This window comes from Onychostruthus taczanowskii, unplaced genomic scaffold (genome assembly GCF_017590055.1).
Source record: "Onychostruthus taczanowskii isolate IOZ18803 unplaced genomic scaffold, ASM1759005v1 scaffold21, whole genome shotgun sequence".
In the NCBI taxonomy this organism is placed as follows: Eukaryota; Metazoa; Chordata; class Aves; order Passeriformes; family Passeridae; genus Onychostruthus; species Onychostruthus taczanowskii.
In genome coordinates, this window is record NW_024499351.1 from 9,830,964 (window position 1) to 9,848,506 (window position 17,543).

Here is a 17,543-nt window from a genome sequence, read left to right on the forward strand (position 1 = left end):
TTGATGCAAAACTGAGATATTTGCAAAAAAGTATCAAGCGGGGTTGTTTTCTTGTAAATGGTGAGTATTTCGGATTTCATGTAAATAGAAGGTGCAGGCATTCTGAAACACATCAGGTATGTCTGTAATACATACAGAGTTGTTCATATTAGTTTGATTTTTTTCCTGCCTCTGATGTGAGACCCAAATACAGGAGAAAATTTGCTCTCCATAGGTAGATACCTTCAGTGGGTTGGACACTTGTGTTAACAATAGACAAACCCTAGTCAAAAGGTTTGGCATTGCCAATTTGATTATTAAGCATTCTGAATGAGGCTGTTGTCTGTGCTTTGTTGCATAGAAGTCTTGATATTGAAGTGAGTTTTGTGAATGTGTGTCTGTTGGCTGTGAGGCTAGTAAATCCCCAGGCTTGCAATCCATTCCACTTTTCTGGAGCCTATAATAAAGCTCACACGTCTGGGAATGGGGGGGCAGGTGTGGGGATGTGTGGTCTTCTATGTTTTTAAGCACAGACTAATGACAAAGGAATGTAAATATATCTGTTTGGGAGGTGAAAGTGAGTAAGAACTGTTCATTGTCTCTGTTTTTGACATCCACTAGCTATAGTCACCTGTCAGTACTAAGAAAAGTTTTACTACTGTGTTCTAAGATGAAAAACTGATTAATGCTTGCAAACTGCTGTTACATATCACCTGCAAGCCTGGGTCTGTCTCTGGAGTGATTTGAGATACCTGAAGCTAATCTATGAAACCTCAGTGATCAGTCTCTGAAGGATTTCTGACTTTAATGTCTATATTGCTGAAAGAACTGTATTGCTTTTAGTTCCTTTTGTCTTGGTTGTTCCTCTCTTACCTATCTCATATCAAAAGATATACAAAAAAGTCTGACACAACAGGTAGAAGTATCTTGCTTCTGTGCAGTTGTAGTGAGGCTGAAATATTTGTTCACAATTCAGCTGAGGACTAGCATGTTCTGTTTCATTTGCCACTACTTAATACAAAAAGGTATAAACTTAAGGATTTTGAGATGTTTAACTTCTCTTTTTTGCAGTCCAGGCTGCATTTTAAATGACAGCTGAATATTTAACTAGAGACAGACTTGTAGTACTAGACTGTATTCCAGGAATTGTGTTTTTTTAATTATATTTTTTAATTTGATTATGCAAACAAAGTTGTTCTTTACATAATTCTGTATTTCATTGCCATTTCTACTAGACTGTATTCCAGGAATTGTCTTTTTTAATGATATTTTTAAATTTGATTATGCAAACAAAGTTGTTCTTTACAGAATTCTGTATTTCATTGCCATTTCTTATCCTTATAATGTGCTGATCGGTTTGTAGAGTTTGTGTTTTATTTTTCCTCCAAAAATTAAAAATAGTAAATCTCTATTCTCTAACCTTTTAATACTGCTTTCTCAAGAGTCTCCCTTCAAATTTTTGCATTGGTCAGTTAGTGAGTATATTTAGTGTAAGAAAGCAAGGCATGTTTTTCTGGTGTCTTACTCCAATTTTTTACCTGTACGATCATTCAGAATTGTCACGTAGTCCACTTTTACCAGTTGAAGGAGTAAGATTTTTACCTTTTCCAGTGAAGGTGGATCAGACAATGTACATGCAGAGCTGAGAGTATTACACATTACTGAATGTGTTCTTGACTGTAAAATACATTTATTGTGTGTTTTGATTTTGAGTGTTGTAAAATCTAGGTAAGTGCAGTGCAAGTACTATTTCTCACCAGATTAGACTTTTTTTAAAAAACAGTTTAAGCGCAGTGTTTTAATAATTTTCTAAACCAAATGTTTTGGTTTTTAATAGGCACATATCCTTTTGTGACTTCATCAAACTGCACAGTTGGAGGTGTGTGCACAGGTCTGGGCATGCCGCCGCAGAACGTCGGGGAAGTGTATGGGGTTGTGAAAGCCTACACAACCAGAGTTGGAATTGGTGCCTTTCCTACAGAACAGGATAACGTGAGTATTACAGCCTCAGGTGTGACATGCTGGGTGAAATAACTTGGTGTATCTTGTCTGAATTTTATTAAGTCAGTGTTAACAATGGTTAAGTGCAAGTATGTAAGTGACAATGTGTTTGGATGCCTCAATCTTCTGATTCTAAACTGAGATTTCAGGACTGCCAAGCATGATTGCAATTTTCTTAGACTTTTCTGTGGAATAGAAGGTTAGATCAGGAACAGATTTTGTGAAGTTTACCTAAAAATTGTTCTCTTGAATTAGAAAGAACATTTTGTATTGCTGTCTTCATCCAAATGGACAGCATTGTGAAAAACTGGGGGAAGGACTTTAAAGGTAATTTACAATATATTGTAAAATGTTAAGTGAACACCTGCATCATGTGTTGCAAATCTAAGAAACCCACAGGCTGGTGTGTCTTACTCTTTGTTAGGAAATTGGAGAATTGCTGCAACAGAGAGGCAAAGAGTTTGGTGTTACCACTGGTAGGAAGAGAAGATGTGGCTGGCTGGACCTTGTCTCACTCCGATACGTCTATATGATTAATGGATTTACTGCGTGAGTTGTTTGCTGAGCTTTACTGGCAACTTGACAGAAAATCATGAAATGCTGTGGATTACTGTAAATTGTACATATACCAGTTAGTAACATTTGCACTGTTAATATTGATCTGTTGATTGTTTTGATATTTTGATAAATTAGCTTTTCCTCATTTTTCCTATCATTAAATATTTTTACATCTGATATTTTCATAGATGTAGATTTTTCTCTCCTTTCTTTATGGAGATTTCTTTTGTTAGTTTGTCTTCAAAAATAAAATAGATGGGAAACCATCAGTATCTGCATTAGTATGTGTAAGTATTAAAAATACAGATATATCTTTGGGATGTTAATCAAAATGAAAGATAGGTGCCTGAAACAAGTTGGTATAAAATTTCTAGCAGATCAAATAGTGTAAATATGTATTATATTTAAATACTTCTGGTTTTTTTGTTCTTTGTGGATTTTGTTTTAAATAAGATGTAGCCAGGTATTTGTAGCCAGTGTTTGGTTATTTTTCTGCCTTCACTGTAGGACAGGAACATTTGGCAGAGGACAGGAACAGACACCAACAGCATCATGCAATGAAATAGTCATCTGAAATGGTTATACCTTAAATGGTTAGGTATCTTGGCAGCACCCTCACCAGTTAAAATTATAACACTTAAAGCCATAGACAAATTCATTCAATTGGAGAAGACCTGTTCTTTGACTTTTTTGGCATTTTCATGTAGTACTAGATCAAAGGATGCAAGAAAAACTGTGTTTAATCCTTTTTTGTTGCTGTTGTCTTGTTTCAGTGGTTGGTTGTTTTTGGTTTGGGGTGTTTTTTTAAGTCAGATCAGCTAACAGATTAGTGCCATATGAGATATTTTCCTAAAGAAATAAAATTAGTTGCAGGAATCAATTTTGTTTGATTCTTTTTTTTTTAACAATGTGATAAGATTCAAGGGTTGTTCAGCTTGTTTAACCAGAGTAATGTTTCTTTATAGATTGGCACTTACCAAATTGGATATCTTGGATGTATTTCCAGAAATCAAAGTTGGTGTTGCATATAAACTAGATGGTGAAATCATACCTCATTTTCCTGGTAAGACTACTTATTTAAAAATTGTCGATTGTCGTGAAATGTAATGTGATACTTTTAAATGCATTTGACTTCTACTTGAAAAACTTACAAAAGCAGTATCTTCAGCATCAAGCTATTAATGTGTTCCAGATATACCAGACATAACTTTTACCTTACCAGTATTGGCACCCTAAAGATACCTGTACCAAGTACTGAAGTTTGTCTACTAGAAAGATTCAAAGACTTATATATGTTACTACTTGTCCTTTTTATTTTATACAGCCTGCATCACCTTCAAGCTAAATTGGAAGCTTGTTTCATACTGTAAACTCTATTATCTTGTTCCCACTACTATTGATGCCCATTATTAGCAGGTCAGCTCTTCATTTAAGCATGCAGTGAACCCCATAAGAGAACTGGTCCTGTTGAAAAGCCAAGTTTTTCTTTCCTTCTGTTACTTTTCTAACAGTTCACTTCCCTTTAATGATTCATGGAGCAGCCAAAAACCTACAAAAGCTTCACAGTGTAAAAGAGGGACAAGGGGTGGGGCAAGAAACTAACAACTAGTTTAGGTGAAAGCAAGACTATTTTCTTATGTATGACCAATGTTCATCAGCTTAGCATGATAGAAACTGTAGTTCCTGAGGAGGACAGTGGTCATTTTTTTCATATTTGAAGACTCTACCTGCCTGTTAAAATATTCAAATATCACAACCCAATGTTTTTGTAGATAATGTGTCATGTTCAGTTTGTGATAGTTAGACATACTGCAGAAAAAAAGGAAGAGCATAAAACAATCCTAAAGATTGGGCTGTTTGATTTTCATAATGTGCACATATATGCCCATTTTCATTATAATTGGTACCCAAGGGTTAGAGACTGGTCACAGGTTACAATTTTTCATGTGATATCATCTTCTTGTGGGTGAGATCAACTATAGTAATTGGATACAACTCACAGCAGGATCTATGTAGTAGAAAGATGTAATTATGTGTAAAGGAATGAGTGATGATCTGCCACTAGTCCTTGAAAACAGCACATCTCTGTTAAGAGTAATTAATAAGGAATTAAAAAAAATAATTTATTTCTCCATGTGCTTGTGGGAGTTTTCTAACTGATTTGCTGTCCAGAATCTTGAAACAAAAGTGCTAGTTCCAGTCTGAATGCATGCTGAATGACTGATTCAGGAAATTTAGTACGCATCTTGCATTAAACCAGGGAACGCTTTTCCCTTTTTATGACTCAGATATTACTTGATTGCCACTCATATCAAAACATTAGGGACACTTGTGTTTACTTGAAATGGCTTTTGGACATAATGGAGGTTGCACATTTGAACTGAGAACTACTCAGTAAATGCTTTTGCTGTAGCCCATTGTATGATCTTGTGCTCAAGCCAGGAAAACCTTTTCTGGCAGTCCATCCTTAAAGATGACATAAGCAGGTGGCCATGTTGTACAGTACTAAGATGTCAGTAATTTGTGGGGTTTTTTTCATTCATTATATGTCTCAGGGCCAGAATCTTGTTAGATACAACTCTTGAGGGAGCAGACTTTGTTCCCAGCTGACCATTGGTCATAGCAGCACAATGTGGGCTCTCCTGCCTGTATTTTTCTTTACTGTATGAACAATTAAGAATTCTGGTAGAACTTCAGTAGAAGCTGTTGACATGCTGTCTTCCTTAAAGCGTCAGGAAGGAGTTTGAGCTGAACTTCTGGTAAGCTGGAAGATGCTGTCTCTCAGTGCCTCTATGTTCCACACTTCTCTTTGCTATACTCCTCAACATTTGGCAGCATTTTCAGCACACATGCTGCAGTTAACCCCTGCCTCTGGCATAAAAAACAAAAGGTAACTTTATTCCCACTTTGTGTTTTGCAGACTGTTAGACTGTTTCTGATGTCTACATTTCTGCATGCTGTGTGCTTGTACAGTTTTGGGGTTTTTTTTTTTTTTTTTTTTTTTTTTTTCCCCAAACATGCCACTGACATTGGAATTTAATTTAGAAGACAACTACTCTGGGAAGCTCTCACTGGCAGACTTTTTCTTTCTCTCTCCCCTTCCTACCCTCACACTCTCTTGGAGATGTTCATGATTTACCCTTCTTGTGAAATGACTGTCTCTAAATTAGAATCACACACAGTACCCACCATCTCAGGAAAAGTGTGCCATGTTTCATATATTGTTCCCTTTTCCACCTGGATTGGAGAATCATACAAGTCTCACTCAGGATTTTTTAGCTTAGCTTTCTGTGTGCATTTCATAATTGCGTCTTTAGCAGGAACCTAAAATGTCTTGTGGATTTATGGCTGCCTTCAGTTGGTGTTACTGAGGCTGTAGTCTTTTGCTGGCCAGTGATAGGAGTTTATGGAAGACAGAACCTCCTGCTAGCTTTGAGACAATCAGTTTAAAAAGAATGTGAAAGCTATTATCTAGTTCTCTAATGCCTCCTGTCCAAGTTTAGACAGCAGTTGATTTCAGCACAGAGAGACATAACCTCTAGCTGAGGAGACTTTGAAAACACAGATGCTTAGGAAATTGGGAGATTACTTTGGACAAGCTTTACTTTCATGCTTGGTTTTTGGTTTGGTGTTTTTTTTTTTTTCTTGCACTTTTTCCCTGGGCATTTACTGTAGGTTAAAGAGCTGGCACACTTTTTTGGATACACCTTTGGTCTGACCTACATGACTGTTTCCATGTTCAGTTTCTGGAAATTGCTGGAGGATCTTTCTCTTACAAAGGTTTCAAGGTCCCAAATCGGAGATATTATTTCTAAGTTGGAAGTAGCATCACAGCACTCTTCAAATTATGATATCATTGTATTTGGTCTGTCTATTATATAGTTAAGCAGTTAAGGAATATTCTGGAAATCCTAAAACCCACTGAGGGGAAAGCTCAGTGGAAAGCTGAGAGAAATCTAGATGGTGACTAGATCTGGTACTGTGCTCAGTTTGTGGCTTTTCTTTACCACACATCATCATTATCACACCTGCTGGGGCAAAATTAAAGAATCATTTGAAACATCAAAAGATGCATCCCTTCTTTTTCTTCTCTCATAGGGGGAGGTAAGGAACACAGGCTAATGGAAGATTGTAGTCAATATTAGACCGTTCAATACCAAATGCTTTCAGCTGTCTCCCTCTAACCTCATCAGAGAGGCTTCAAAGGAAAAAAAGAGGTCTGTGGACATCCAAGATGAGGTGTTCATTCACTTTCCTCTTTAGAAAGAGGGAGGCTAGGAATCATCTGTACTGCCAGGAGATCAGTTTGTGGTTGTGCACTTTGAGTGTGTCTGTTCTGTTGTACAGATCACCTGCACAGCAGACAACACCTCAGTTGATACTTCTGACAGTAAAGTGCTTATCCTTGGCTTCTGCAACCAAACATCCTTAATGTGTGTCTGTTCTCATTGCCATGAGTATTGGCTCAGGATTCCTTTAAACTGGGAACACCTTGTTCCGAAACTTTGCACATTTTTTTGCCATTATAGACTTTAAGGACAGCAGAGCAGTCTTCCTCCAGCCTTTCTCGAAATGCCTACTCCATGAAGGCTGTCCTTAACAGCACTGCTGCTGTTGAACTGTTGCCTGCATCAGGACAAATTGTTCAATATGCTGAGGTTGAGTTTGTTGGCTACACACATGCTGGAGGGAATTGGTTTTGTATTTGCACCTCTACTGTATCTCTTGCACCTCAAACCCTTTCCCAGGCTGACTAGCTGTCCTGGCAGGAGTGACTGGAACTGAGACACAGAGCCTACATAAATTAATTACTATGCCCTCTTCTTCATGAAGGCAAGAAGGAATGCCTGACTCCTCCCATTTTTAAATCAATATATTTTGATAATTTTCAGATTTCAGCCCTTTGTTTTGCTGTCCTGTGTCATTCCAAGACTTAGTGTTCGGATAATTACTGGAGTGATTCAGTTCCAGAACAGTATGCCTAGCATGTTTTTCAGTACTAGAAATCGTCACAGGATTCACAGTTAAAGGAAGACATTGTAGAAAGTTACTAAATGAAGGACAAAATATTGCTTCTCTTCTGAGAAGTAGTGGGAACAGTTACTGTCCGTACATGCTGTGGGACTCCACAGTGGTTGATAAATTCATTGTAGAGTTTTGGGGCAAAGGGTCTGTGGGTATCAGAGGTCTGTTAAGTCTTAATTACATCTTATGACTTTGTTTAGTAAAAGGCACACTCCTATGCCATTTTAAAATATGTTTTAGCTGCTTGATACTTACAAGCTGGTTCTTAATTTTGCTTTCACAATTCCCTTATGAAGAGGGATCTGGTTCTCAGTATTTCTTCAGGAAAAAAAAAAAAAAAAACAACAAAACAACATTTTGGGGAATTATTTCCCTGAAAAGTTGTTTTCTGAACTGAAAAGATTGTGGTTTCAGCAAAATATGTGCATGTGACTGAACACTGGAATTCCTAAAGTCTGAGTCCTGATATTACTGTATTTTTTCCCCTTAGGCTTATATTAACAAAACTTTAGTGGCTGCAGTGCTTGCATTACGTTATGAGCAAACCTCTTTGTGTAAGAGGTTACACCTCATTAGTGTTTCATGGTAGAGAATATACAGTACCCATTGACAAAATTTTTGTTTCTGTTTGCTTCTCAGCCAACCATGAAGTCTTAAACAAAGTAGAGGTTCAGTATGAGACACTCCCAGGATGGGTCACGGACATATCAAATGCCAGGACGTTTGATGAGCTGCCTGTAAATGCACAAAATTATGTTCGTTTTATAGAAATGGAGTTGGGTGTTCCTGGTGAGTAGAACAGACTTTCTTCTTCTTGTCTGGGTTATTCCTGCTCCATGAAACCTGTTTGTTATTTTGTATTAATGAACACTCAAAATACTGAAAACTAGTTTCTACCTGTGCTTATTGTGATGTAGCTGGTGCCACTGGTGATTATGATATTACTACTTTTTATTTAGTTGTTGAACTCAAAATTTTCAGAAGCTTATCTGGCTTATACTATAGTTCTTGTTCAATTAAGATTTTTTTTTTTTTTTCATAACTTGCTCAAGTGTCTTTTAGACTGGTTACAATCAGGGTTTAGTTTTGCTATTATCATAAAGTCAATGGGACTATGGGTTATTAATTAGCATGATGAATTATATATGAGAGTATATATTGAGAGTATATGTGTGTGTGTGTATATATATATGAGTATATATGAGAGTATATATTGATAATTGAATTATATATGAGAGTATATACATATATATATATATATATATATTCCTGAATCGATACATTTCTTGATGTCCTCTAATAAAGGTGATCTTCCATCCAGAGCTGGGAGTTTGGAGAGGATGCAAATTTTTACTTTTCTGATAGATTCTAATTATCCTTTATCTTATCATCTGTAAAAGTGATTAATTTATTACGGCAGTTTCAAGAATACCTGCTTTTTGAAGTTGTCAGTGTATTCTTTGATAACAACAGACAAAGTTATCGTTTCTTAATGTGTAAATAGTATATGCTGTTTCCTTCAAAATGTGGTGCTTAAGAAGATGAGTTTGTATCTTAAGATACAATCCACTCTTGCTTTGTATTACTTACAACAGAAGTTTGCTTTTTCTCTCCTGCAGTTAAATGGATTGGAGTAGGGAAATCCAGGGAATCAATGATCCAGCTGTTTTAAAGATTTCAGATGCATGGAAGAAAGCACACTCCTCAAAAGACTGCTCATTCTTAAATGCATTAGTAGCCCGCAAAGCAAAGATGTTGGAAAGATAGATTTTTGCATGGGAAGAAATGCTAGAGTTGATACCCCCAGATCAATTGCTACTCCTGAAAGAGACTCTTAACATGAACCTGTATCAATTCCTGTTCAACTGCAATTACCAGGACACTTGTCATTGTTGTTCAAGGTGCCATCAGATTTTTTTTCTTTACCTAATATTTACTTCATAATGTAATTCCTGTTTGAAAATCTAAGGTAGCATTGCTTTCATGACTGTTTGTCTTTGTTATCCTCTCTCTGCTTTTGGCGGTGTTACTTCCCTGAAATTTTAGACAGTAAAAATAATGCAGTTTTGCACAAATAGTTTTACATCCTCATTATTTGTATTCCTAAAGCTGTTGTATTCTTAATGACTGGTCTTGTGAGTGATTAAAGAGGGGGAGTCTGATTTTATAATGCTATAAATGCTGTCTAAATTATTGTGTGATCTCTTTTTTAAAAGAAGATGTGATGCCAAGTTGTAATGAATGTCCGGGTTTTTTTAGCTGTATAACACAGGAAACTTACTCTTTGTAACTCGCAGAGGATACTCAAGTGTTTACCAGGAAGTGTGCCCAGAAAGTTAGAAAACTGGTATTGTAAAAAGTTCATTTGCAATTATTAAAGAACTGTTCTGATTTTGAGTTAAATCTTTTATAATGTTACTCTTTCTTTTCCTGGCATTTTAAACTCTGTGCTTCTGTGCTTCCAAGGCGCGTATCTTAAACTGTTCTCCTAATTAAGAGGGGTTATATTTATATTTTGTGAGATGTCTAACATTTTGATGCCCTTTTAAATTCCTTTCTTCAGAGTCAATTGAAGATCCTTCTCTGGAGGATTGCCAAAGTGCAGACACTTCTGTATTTATAAGTTGAAGATGCTGTAGAAATAACATTTAATGTATTCCATGTATTTGCTTTGGGTGTGGGGTAAATACCAAGTGTTCACCTCAAGACATCTGACATATTTTGGATTATTGTTGGGAAATGTGGAAATGTTCCAGAACTATTTAAATTTATAACCATTATTATCTATTCCAAAGAATCTGATTTCTTTTTGCAACAACCAGTAATTACATTTCCCCTTTCCAGATTACTGCGAATTACTCTCTTTTTTACACACTGTGCTGTGGTGTTCATGTGCTTCTTTTTAACTTCAAATAAAGCTTACTTTGTTTCCTAAACCCAACTTTGTATCAGGGTGGGGCGACAGTTTTAGATTTAGTTTAGTAGATTTTGGCTGCATATAAAAATATATGAATGAATATAAGAAAATTCTAATGCAAAATAAAAGATACGAGGCCTTTTTGTTTGTCTTGAGTAAACACATGTTACCTGAAATGGAATAATTTGTTGGACTATGCTGCTGCTGAGGTAGTTAGCACAATTTTTATATTTAAATTTACACAAAATAAAATTGGTGATGATAAGAGGAGAACAGGAGGGTTGAAGGATAAAACTACTGATTTTTAAGGAGCATTTTCTATTTAATTGCTTGCATGTGACAGAGCAGTTACCGGTGTCTGTATTTTAGTTGCATAATGTGAGGAAAGAGTGGACACCACAGAATGCTGGAAAATTGGCAGATATAGTGAGAAACCTTTGTATCAGCATTGCATGTGAAGATCATTCTCATCAGCATTAAAAAGCAAGCTGATCTTGCTTTTTAAATATTTTTTTTCCTGGAGAAGATGAGGCTCTAGTTTTGCTGTCAGCCTTGCAGTTCAGGAGAGAACCATACCATCCCCCCTAGCTAAAGGACATCTTGAATTGAAAATATTTTCCTAGTTCCCAGATGGAGAGAAGGAGGGCTAGAACTGTGTGAAATGTGAATTCCAGTGTTTATTTAGAAGGAAAAAAAGTTTCTTTTTTATAGGCAGTAGAAGAAATTGATGTTGCAATGTGAACAATAGGTAATAATTACCAAGTATTCTTGTTCCCTTATAGCCGTAGGAGGCACCAAGGCGTTTTGTGCTGGCAGTGAAACTACCAGCCAAAGACTGTGGGCCTAGCTGCTTCAGAAAGGAAGTGAATAAATAAATAAATGAGGGCACATTTCCTTCTACAGTCAGTGAATAAGTAAAACACATCTATGGAGCTGTGCTTCAATTCTGCCAAGCAGGGACCTTCAAGTTCAAGGTTTCAGTTTTTCCACTGGTGAACCTCACTGTACAAACTACCATTGCTTTTCAGTGAAGGAATTCATATTCCCAGGTGCAGCAGTATTTCTGAGCAATACAGCAGTAGTCAAAAATGATACAAAGTATTTGTGCAGTATTTTGAAAGAAACAAAAGAGAATTGCCTTGGATGCAATACCAATTTATATTCTTTTGCTGTCTTTTAAATTCAGCTGAGATTTTTCTTTTGAGTTTTCCATTCAAGGGCAGGCGTGGAAAGTTGAGAACATTCTCCTACCAGTACTGGTCCAGGATATATGTGGTCTAGGATCTGTTGGTGTGTATTTACTCCCATGACATGGAACAAAGAATTTCTTAGTTTCAGTGGGTTAAACTTGGCATCTGTAAAGTGTTTTATGTTGTCCCTGCACTCTAGTTTTGCCTAAGTTTTCCTGGAGTGAATTCTTAGACTGGTGCACACTTTCCTTGTGTCAAAGAACGGTTACATTCTACCAAATTTCCCCCTCTTCCAGTGCTGCCTTTTCTCCCCCTTAATTCACTTGTACAGATGGGGAAATAGATGGGATGTTATCACCAACCTGAGTGTGGTGGGAACAAAATACTGTAAGTTACAGGGATTTTTTCAAACTTCATGTTCAGCTGTGGAACCAAGAAGGAAGAAAAGAACAGCAGCCTAATGCTTCACCTTCAGCTCTGTGTCCAGCAGGAGCAAAGGTAAATGGCTTTGAAGACGTACATTGTTTTTTAGCTCTAGATAAAATTCTGTGTTCTGCCTCCCCCCTACTTCATTAGTCAAGAAAGGAATTTAACTAATTCTCAAAGGAATTGCCCCATTGGCAAAAGGCTTTTTGTTATCTGTCACAGGCTAGTAGTAAGCTGTGGTAAAAAGAAAAACCTTCCTACTTTGACAGGCATCTATTTCTGGGACCTTTCCTCTGCGTTCTCTCTCTCTGAAGGCTCTTCAGTCGCTGCCATGTAAGGAGAGAGGATGGCAGCATAGGATAGTAGTTGAAATTGATTCTCCTCCAAGTGTCCCCTCCTGGTAATGGGATGTTTACAGGAGGCACAGATACCTGTTAGACCAGACAAGGCTGATGACAGACAAGGTATTTTGATCTCGCTCTGTTCTTGCTGCCGCTGAAATATTTACGAGTCTCAATCTCCCAGGCTTGTGCTATTCCGCAGCATTTAATAGCTCTTATGTCCCTACAGATTAGTGAGGCTCCTTCACTAACTAAATAAGGGAAAGTGAGGGATACTTCTGCTGCTTAGCCTTTCCATTTGTGTTCCACATGTAATTGAGTTTTGACATGCAGCTAATGGACAAAACCTTCAGATGAAGGGGCAGACATGATGTTGACGTCATGGTGCTTTCTTCTACCATCATGCTGGAAATCTGCTTTCTAATAAAAGAGTATAGTTTCCTTTTGCTGTCATAGCCAGCTCTCTTACTGAAACATAATCAAAGGTGTGACTAGTTTAGAAAAAGTAAAGGGTAAAATAGCTTGGAGGGAAAGACAATGCAATCAGGTGAGTTTTTTCTCCTGCCCATACTGTTAAGTCTCTGAAACAGTGAAACCTGGTGGTACAGTAGTCAAACACATTTACTTTTGGTGTTTGACAGCTTTACATACTGAAGGTAAGGTACAGACTGCTGTGCATGCCTGTGTACACACAGCTGATGCATTATTGACTTAAAATTTTAGACCATTTTTTGATTGATCAGAGTTTAACAATTCATTTGACCTGTCATCTTTAAAATACCTTGTAATAGATAAACACTCAAATATCTTCCATTCAGCTTTACACAGATAACAATGTGTTAAATCCCTTCACTGCCACTTTGGAACCACTAGTCAAGTGTATCAAAGCAATGTATTTTCTTGTACTCCATTAGATTTTTTTCACTGATTAATCTATTTGTTCATGCATCCAGGTACTTACTCTTCAGTTCTTGTGATGCACACTCCTGAAATTATCAATAGTGTATTTGAGTAACTATTTTCACGTAACAATTGCCCAGGTACAGATGGTTTTCCTTGTTTTGTTCCCTGGTTGACAGTTATTGTCTGGTGATTACAGAAGCTGGTCTGGTTCTTACAGAAGGAACTGGGGTACCTGGGTGTCGGTAGTTGGCACGCCTTTGGAGGCAGTTCTTTTTTTCCAAAACATGAAATGACTATTCACTTTTTTTCCCTGCATCCAACTTAAGACTAGCTTGTTAATAGCGAAGCACACCTCCCCAGTTCATCTGCTGTGTCCCTCTGACAGGAAAACCAGCATGGATCACTCAGTTGCGTTGAGAAAAGGGCGAGTCAGTTGTCGCTTTGAATGAAGCATGATTACACCAGTCACTGGTGGTCTTTTCCTGAGAGCTGAATTGTCAGAGTCAGGATGGAATGGTGTTTCAGCTTTGTGGTTTACTACAAAGCCAGTTTCAGTTTACTGAAAGGTCTGGGCAAAAAGCATAAATCATTCTGTAATCTCATGCTGACATATGGTATGTAAATACCATGATCCACCCAAAGGGTAGCCAGAATTATAAATGTACTTTCTAATCTCCTGCTGAAATGAGTACTCAGTATAATGCAGCTGTAATCTAATAGATATTAACAGCCTGAGAATGTACAGTAAGACCTTAATAATTCAGTATTGCTCAGTTGGCTCCATCTGACTTGTAATTAGCCTGATAAGGGTTGTGCCTCTTGCAGTCGAGCAACTAACTGCATTAGTTCAGTATCAAAAGAATTTTCAAAGCCTTGACTACCCAATAGAAATGACCTGCAACATTTTACTTCTTTTTTTCTCATCAAACACTTTGAAGTCAATGTGCAATACAAAAAATTTTCATAGGGGAGAAGAAAAATCCAGATTTTTTTTACAGCAATTTCCATTCTGGATTCTCAAATATGTGATAAATTCAGGCTTTGCAGCACTCCTGGTATGGCCAAAAATTTTTGAATTTAGCTTTGGTTTCCTCTGCCTCGGTTTTCCTGTTTCTTTTGTAGATCAAAGTAATAAATCACTAGAAGTTGTTGCAGTGTTGACCACAATAGGCATAAAAGGGGGAAGGCTTATGCCACGGGTCTCATGGGTTTACTTTGATGCACAAACTTACCCTGGAGCTCCTCTGGATGCATGTGACTTGTGGAGTCATCCTAGCTCCCATGACAGAAACCAGACTTCCTTTCCAGGATGAGCAGCTGAGCTGGTGAAGCAAGCAAATAGAGGATAGCAAAGTGAAGGTATAAGCAGCAGACTAGGGAGCAAGAAGCCAACCCAATCCGTGCTGAAAGGTGGTTTTTTGGTGGTGGGTTGTTTTTTTGTTTTTTTGGTTTTTTTGTGTTTATTTTTGTATAATGGTCATGGAAAAGAAATATTTTTCTCCCAGTACAGAGCCTACAAATGAATAAGGGGATGACATTGATAACAAGGCAAAATCTTGCCTCTGTTGAAAAAAATGTGAGTTTATGCAGGTTAATTTTTTTTTTTTTTCATATAAGAAATAAGAGTTGGGCAGACTTTATTTTATTTTTTCTCAAAAAAAGTACTGCTCTGAAATGCTAAGAATCTTCAGTGGATTTTTTTTTATGCAATTGACAGCCTGACCTGTGCAAATACTGTGTGCTCTGTGGTTTAGGAGGCTGGTGGCAAAATTAGTGCAGAATCTGCTGAACTCCTGTAGGTTTTGCCGAGTGTAGCATTCCAAATTCCTACAAGTATTGATGTGAAATATTTGGGTGTTTTGTTTGCTTGTGCTTTTGTTAAGGAGCTGCTGCTGAATCTAAAATAATTTGCTTATGTAGCTTGAATGTATTAATCTCCATTTTGATAGCAAAATTTGCTGTGGGATAGCATGCCTGTTAGGAATCCCCCAGGAAGAAAAGAAACCGTGTCTGCATGTAATAGTAAAGGTTCTACAAAAGGTTAAATTGTGCAGAGCTACGGGAGTTTCTAGAATGAGCTGCACATTATTAGTGGCAGGTTTTAGAGTAGAAACTAATGCAGGAACCAGTTGACTTATTTAAAGAGTATTTTATTTCAGGACAAAAATGTGCTGTTCTGTGACTCAAGGCAGAATTCCTTCACAGACTGATTCATTACATCCATGGTCTGATATGGTCTGCTTGTTTGTCACAATTAAGTAATAATTTATTCTACCTCCTGAGGAGTGAAATTTGGCTGCTGTGTGTAAAACACTGACTCACCAGTATTTGGAAAACAAAGTAGATGTTTTCTGTGTTTTGTTGCCCATCAAAGTCAGTGAATTATGTTTTGGCTATTCCATGGCAACTACTTCACTGGAGTGTGAATTAATATTGCAGCTCCAGGAGTTTGATGTTAAAATTGGTTCTCACCAGAGATCTTAAGTAGGAGTATTGTTTTGAACAGTATCATGACACAACCGTCTTAGAAACTCCTTGAACACATCCACAGTTCAAATTTTTTTTCTGAAACTAAGACCACTGCATCTTCCACTTAGAGCAGAGCACGATATAAAAACTCCTTATCCAATCCAGTCTACAAAAGAATGTATTTTCATGCTTTAGATAATTTCAGTCAATCTTGGAAAATGTAGCTATACAACATACAAAAGTGACAACTCCAACACTCACACACAATATGAGCTGTTGAGAATCACTGTTATATTTACCAACATTTCCATATCCCTGTCAGCCAGTTCTGCACAACTGTTGTCCTCATCATAGTCAGCAGCACCAACAGAGATTCCTCTCCTCTCCCCAGCTCGTCCCCGGGGGTGATTCTTCTCCAGTTTTACCCTGGCGTGGCTTCAGCGGGAAGCATTCCTCATCCCTCATCTTTGGGAAGAGGGGGAGGTTGCATCTTCCTTCCTCCAGCTGGAATCATGTATTCAGGTTGCCAGCCCAGCTACCTGAGAGAATGCCAGTAGTGACTGTGTCTACTACAGAATCTACAAGGTTTCTTCCAAACTTTGGGTTGCTTGCCTGTCTCCTGGTGTACAATTCAATGGCTCTCATTTCAGAATTTATCTTCCACCCTGGATATACATCCAGAAGTAGTTTTTAAATTAGCTATTAGAATGCTTGGGGTACATCTTTCTCTTGTAACTTTGCACATAAAACTTTAGTTACAAGTCTCAGAAGCTTTTCAAACCTGCTGTGAGCAAGAGTGGCTCCAGTCTTAACAGAGAGCCCCACTGGGAAGAGAGGAACCTAAGGCAGAGGTTAAATACTTCATGTAGGGACCTGCAGGGAGCATGTGCAGTCAAGGGGAAGCACTATGTCCAAATGCCACAGCCATACAATTAAAATTGCAGGACCATCTGTAATCTACTTGTTTTGCTAAATAATAATAAACCACTAAAAAATAGCCTAATCTTGGTTTTGAACTTTAAAGGACTTAACACGCTGAAAGAGAATTCTTTTTCCAGGATGAAGTCTGTACTGCTTTTGAGAACCAAGGCAGGCCATTCCAGTAAAGTTTTTAAACTAGGTGGTATTTCTACTTACAGACTGGGCAAAGACCAAGGCTGCAATGTGAGTTTACCTTTCCTGGTCCATGCAGTGAGGTTACAGACTTAGATAAATTATGGAATGAAGATCAGGAAAGGCAAATCTTGCAGTGCAGTGATGTGTGCTGTCAGTTTGGGCTCCCTTTGCCTTGCTAAGCTGGTGGGAACAAGACCCTCTGCCTCACTAGGCCTGGCTTTGTGATTGTTCCTCTTTTCCTTACTGCTTTTCAAGGGGCATGGGGAGTAGTCTCACAGGTGTCAGCCTTGTGAGTGCATTTTGGAGTGCTGTTTGAGCCAGGTTACGAGCAATGCTGCAGTTGATTATAAACACAACAAAATGGAGTGGTGTCTTGGGAGACTAAGAACTGGACAGAGGAGAGGATCTGTCAACAAATCACTTGGAAACTTGTGCCCCTGCACACCTGAGCCACCATCCTGAGTGCTGCTGCACTTTGCTAAATTAGACTGTAGTACCTGCTGGTCCTCAGGTTGCATTCTCCTCAAGTTACTCCTAGATCTGAGTGTAGGAGCATCTCCTAACTGGTGAAGTTTAAAGAAAGTCAAAGGGTGAGAAAATAAAAAAGATCTGGCATGG

The 17,543-nt window shown here is 37.8% G+C and overlaps 1 protein-coding gene across 1 annotated transcript in view; it reads left to right on the forward strand.

Moving 5' to 3' along the window:
• Nucleotides 1–10,499, forward strand: part of ADSS2 (adenylosuccinate synthase 2) — a 37,357-nt gene extending 26,858 nt beyond the window's left edge. The window contains exons 9-13 of the mRNA XM_041404245.1: nucleotides 1,817–1,971; nucleotides 2,405–2,529; nucleotides 3,504–3,601; nucleotides 8,203–8,352; nucleotides 9,183–10,499. Coding sequence (XP_041260179.1) covers nucleotides 1,817–1,971; nucleotides 2,405–2,529; nucleotides 3,504–3,601; nucleotides 8,203–8,352; nucleotides 9,183–9,235 — 581 coding nt within the window. The 3' untranslated portion in view covers nucleotides 9,236–10,499. The remainder of the gene's footprint in view (nucleotides 1–1,816; nucleotides 1,972–2,404; nucleotides 2,530–3,503; nucleotides 3,602–8,202; nucleotides 8,353–9,182) is intronic.
• The last annotated feature ends 7,044 nt before the right edge of the window (nucleotides 10,500–17,543 follow it).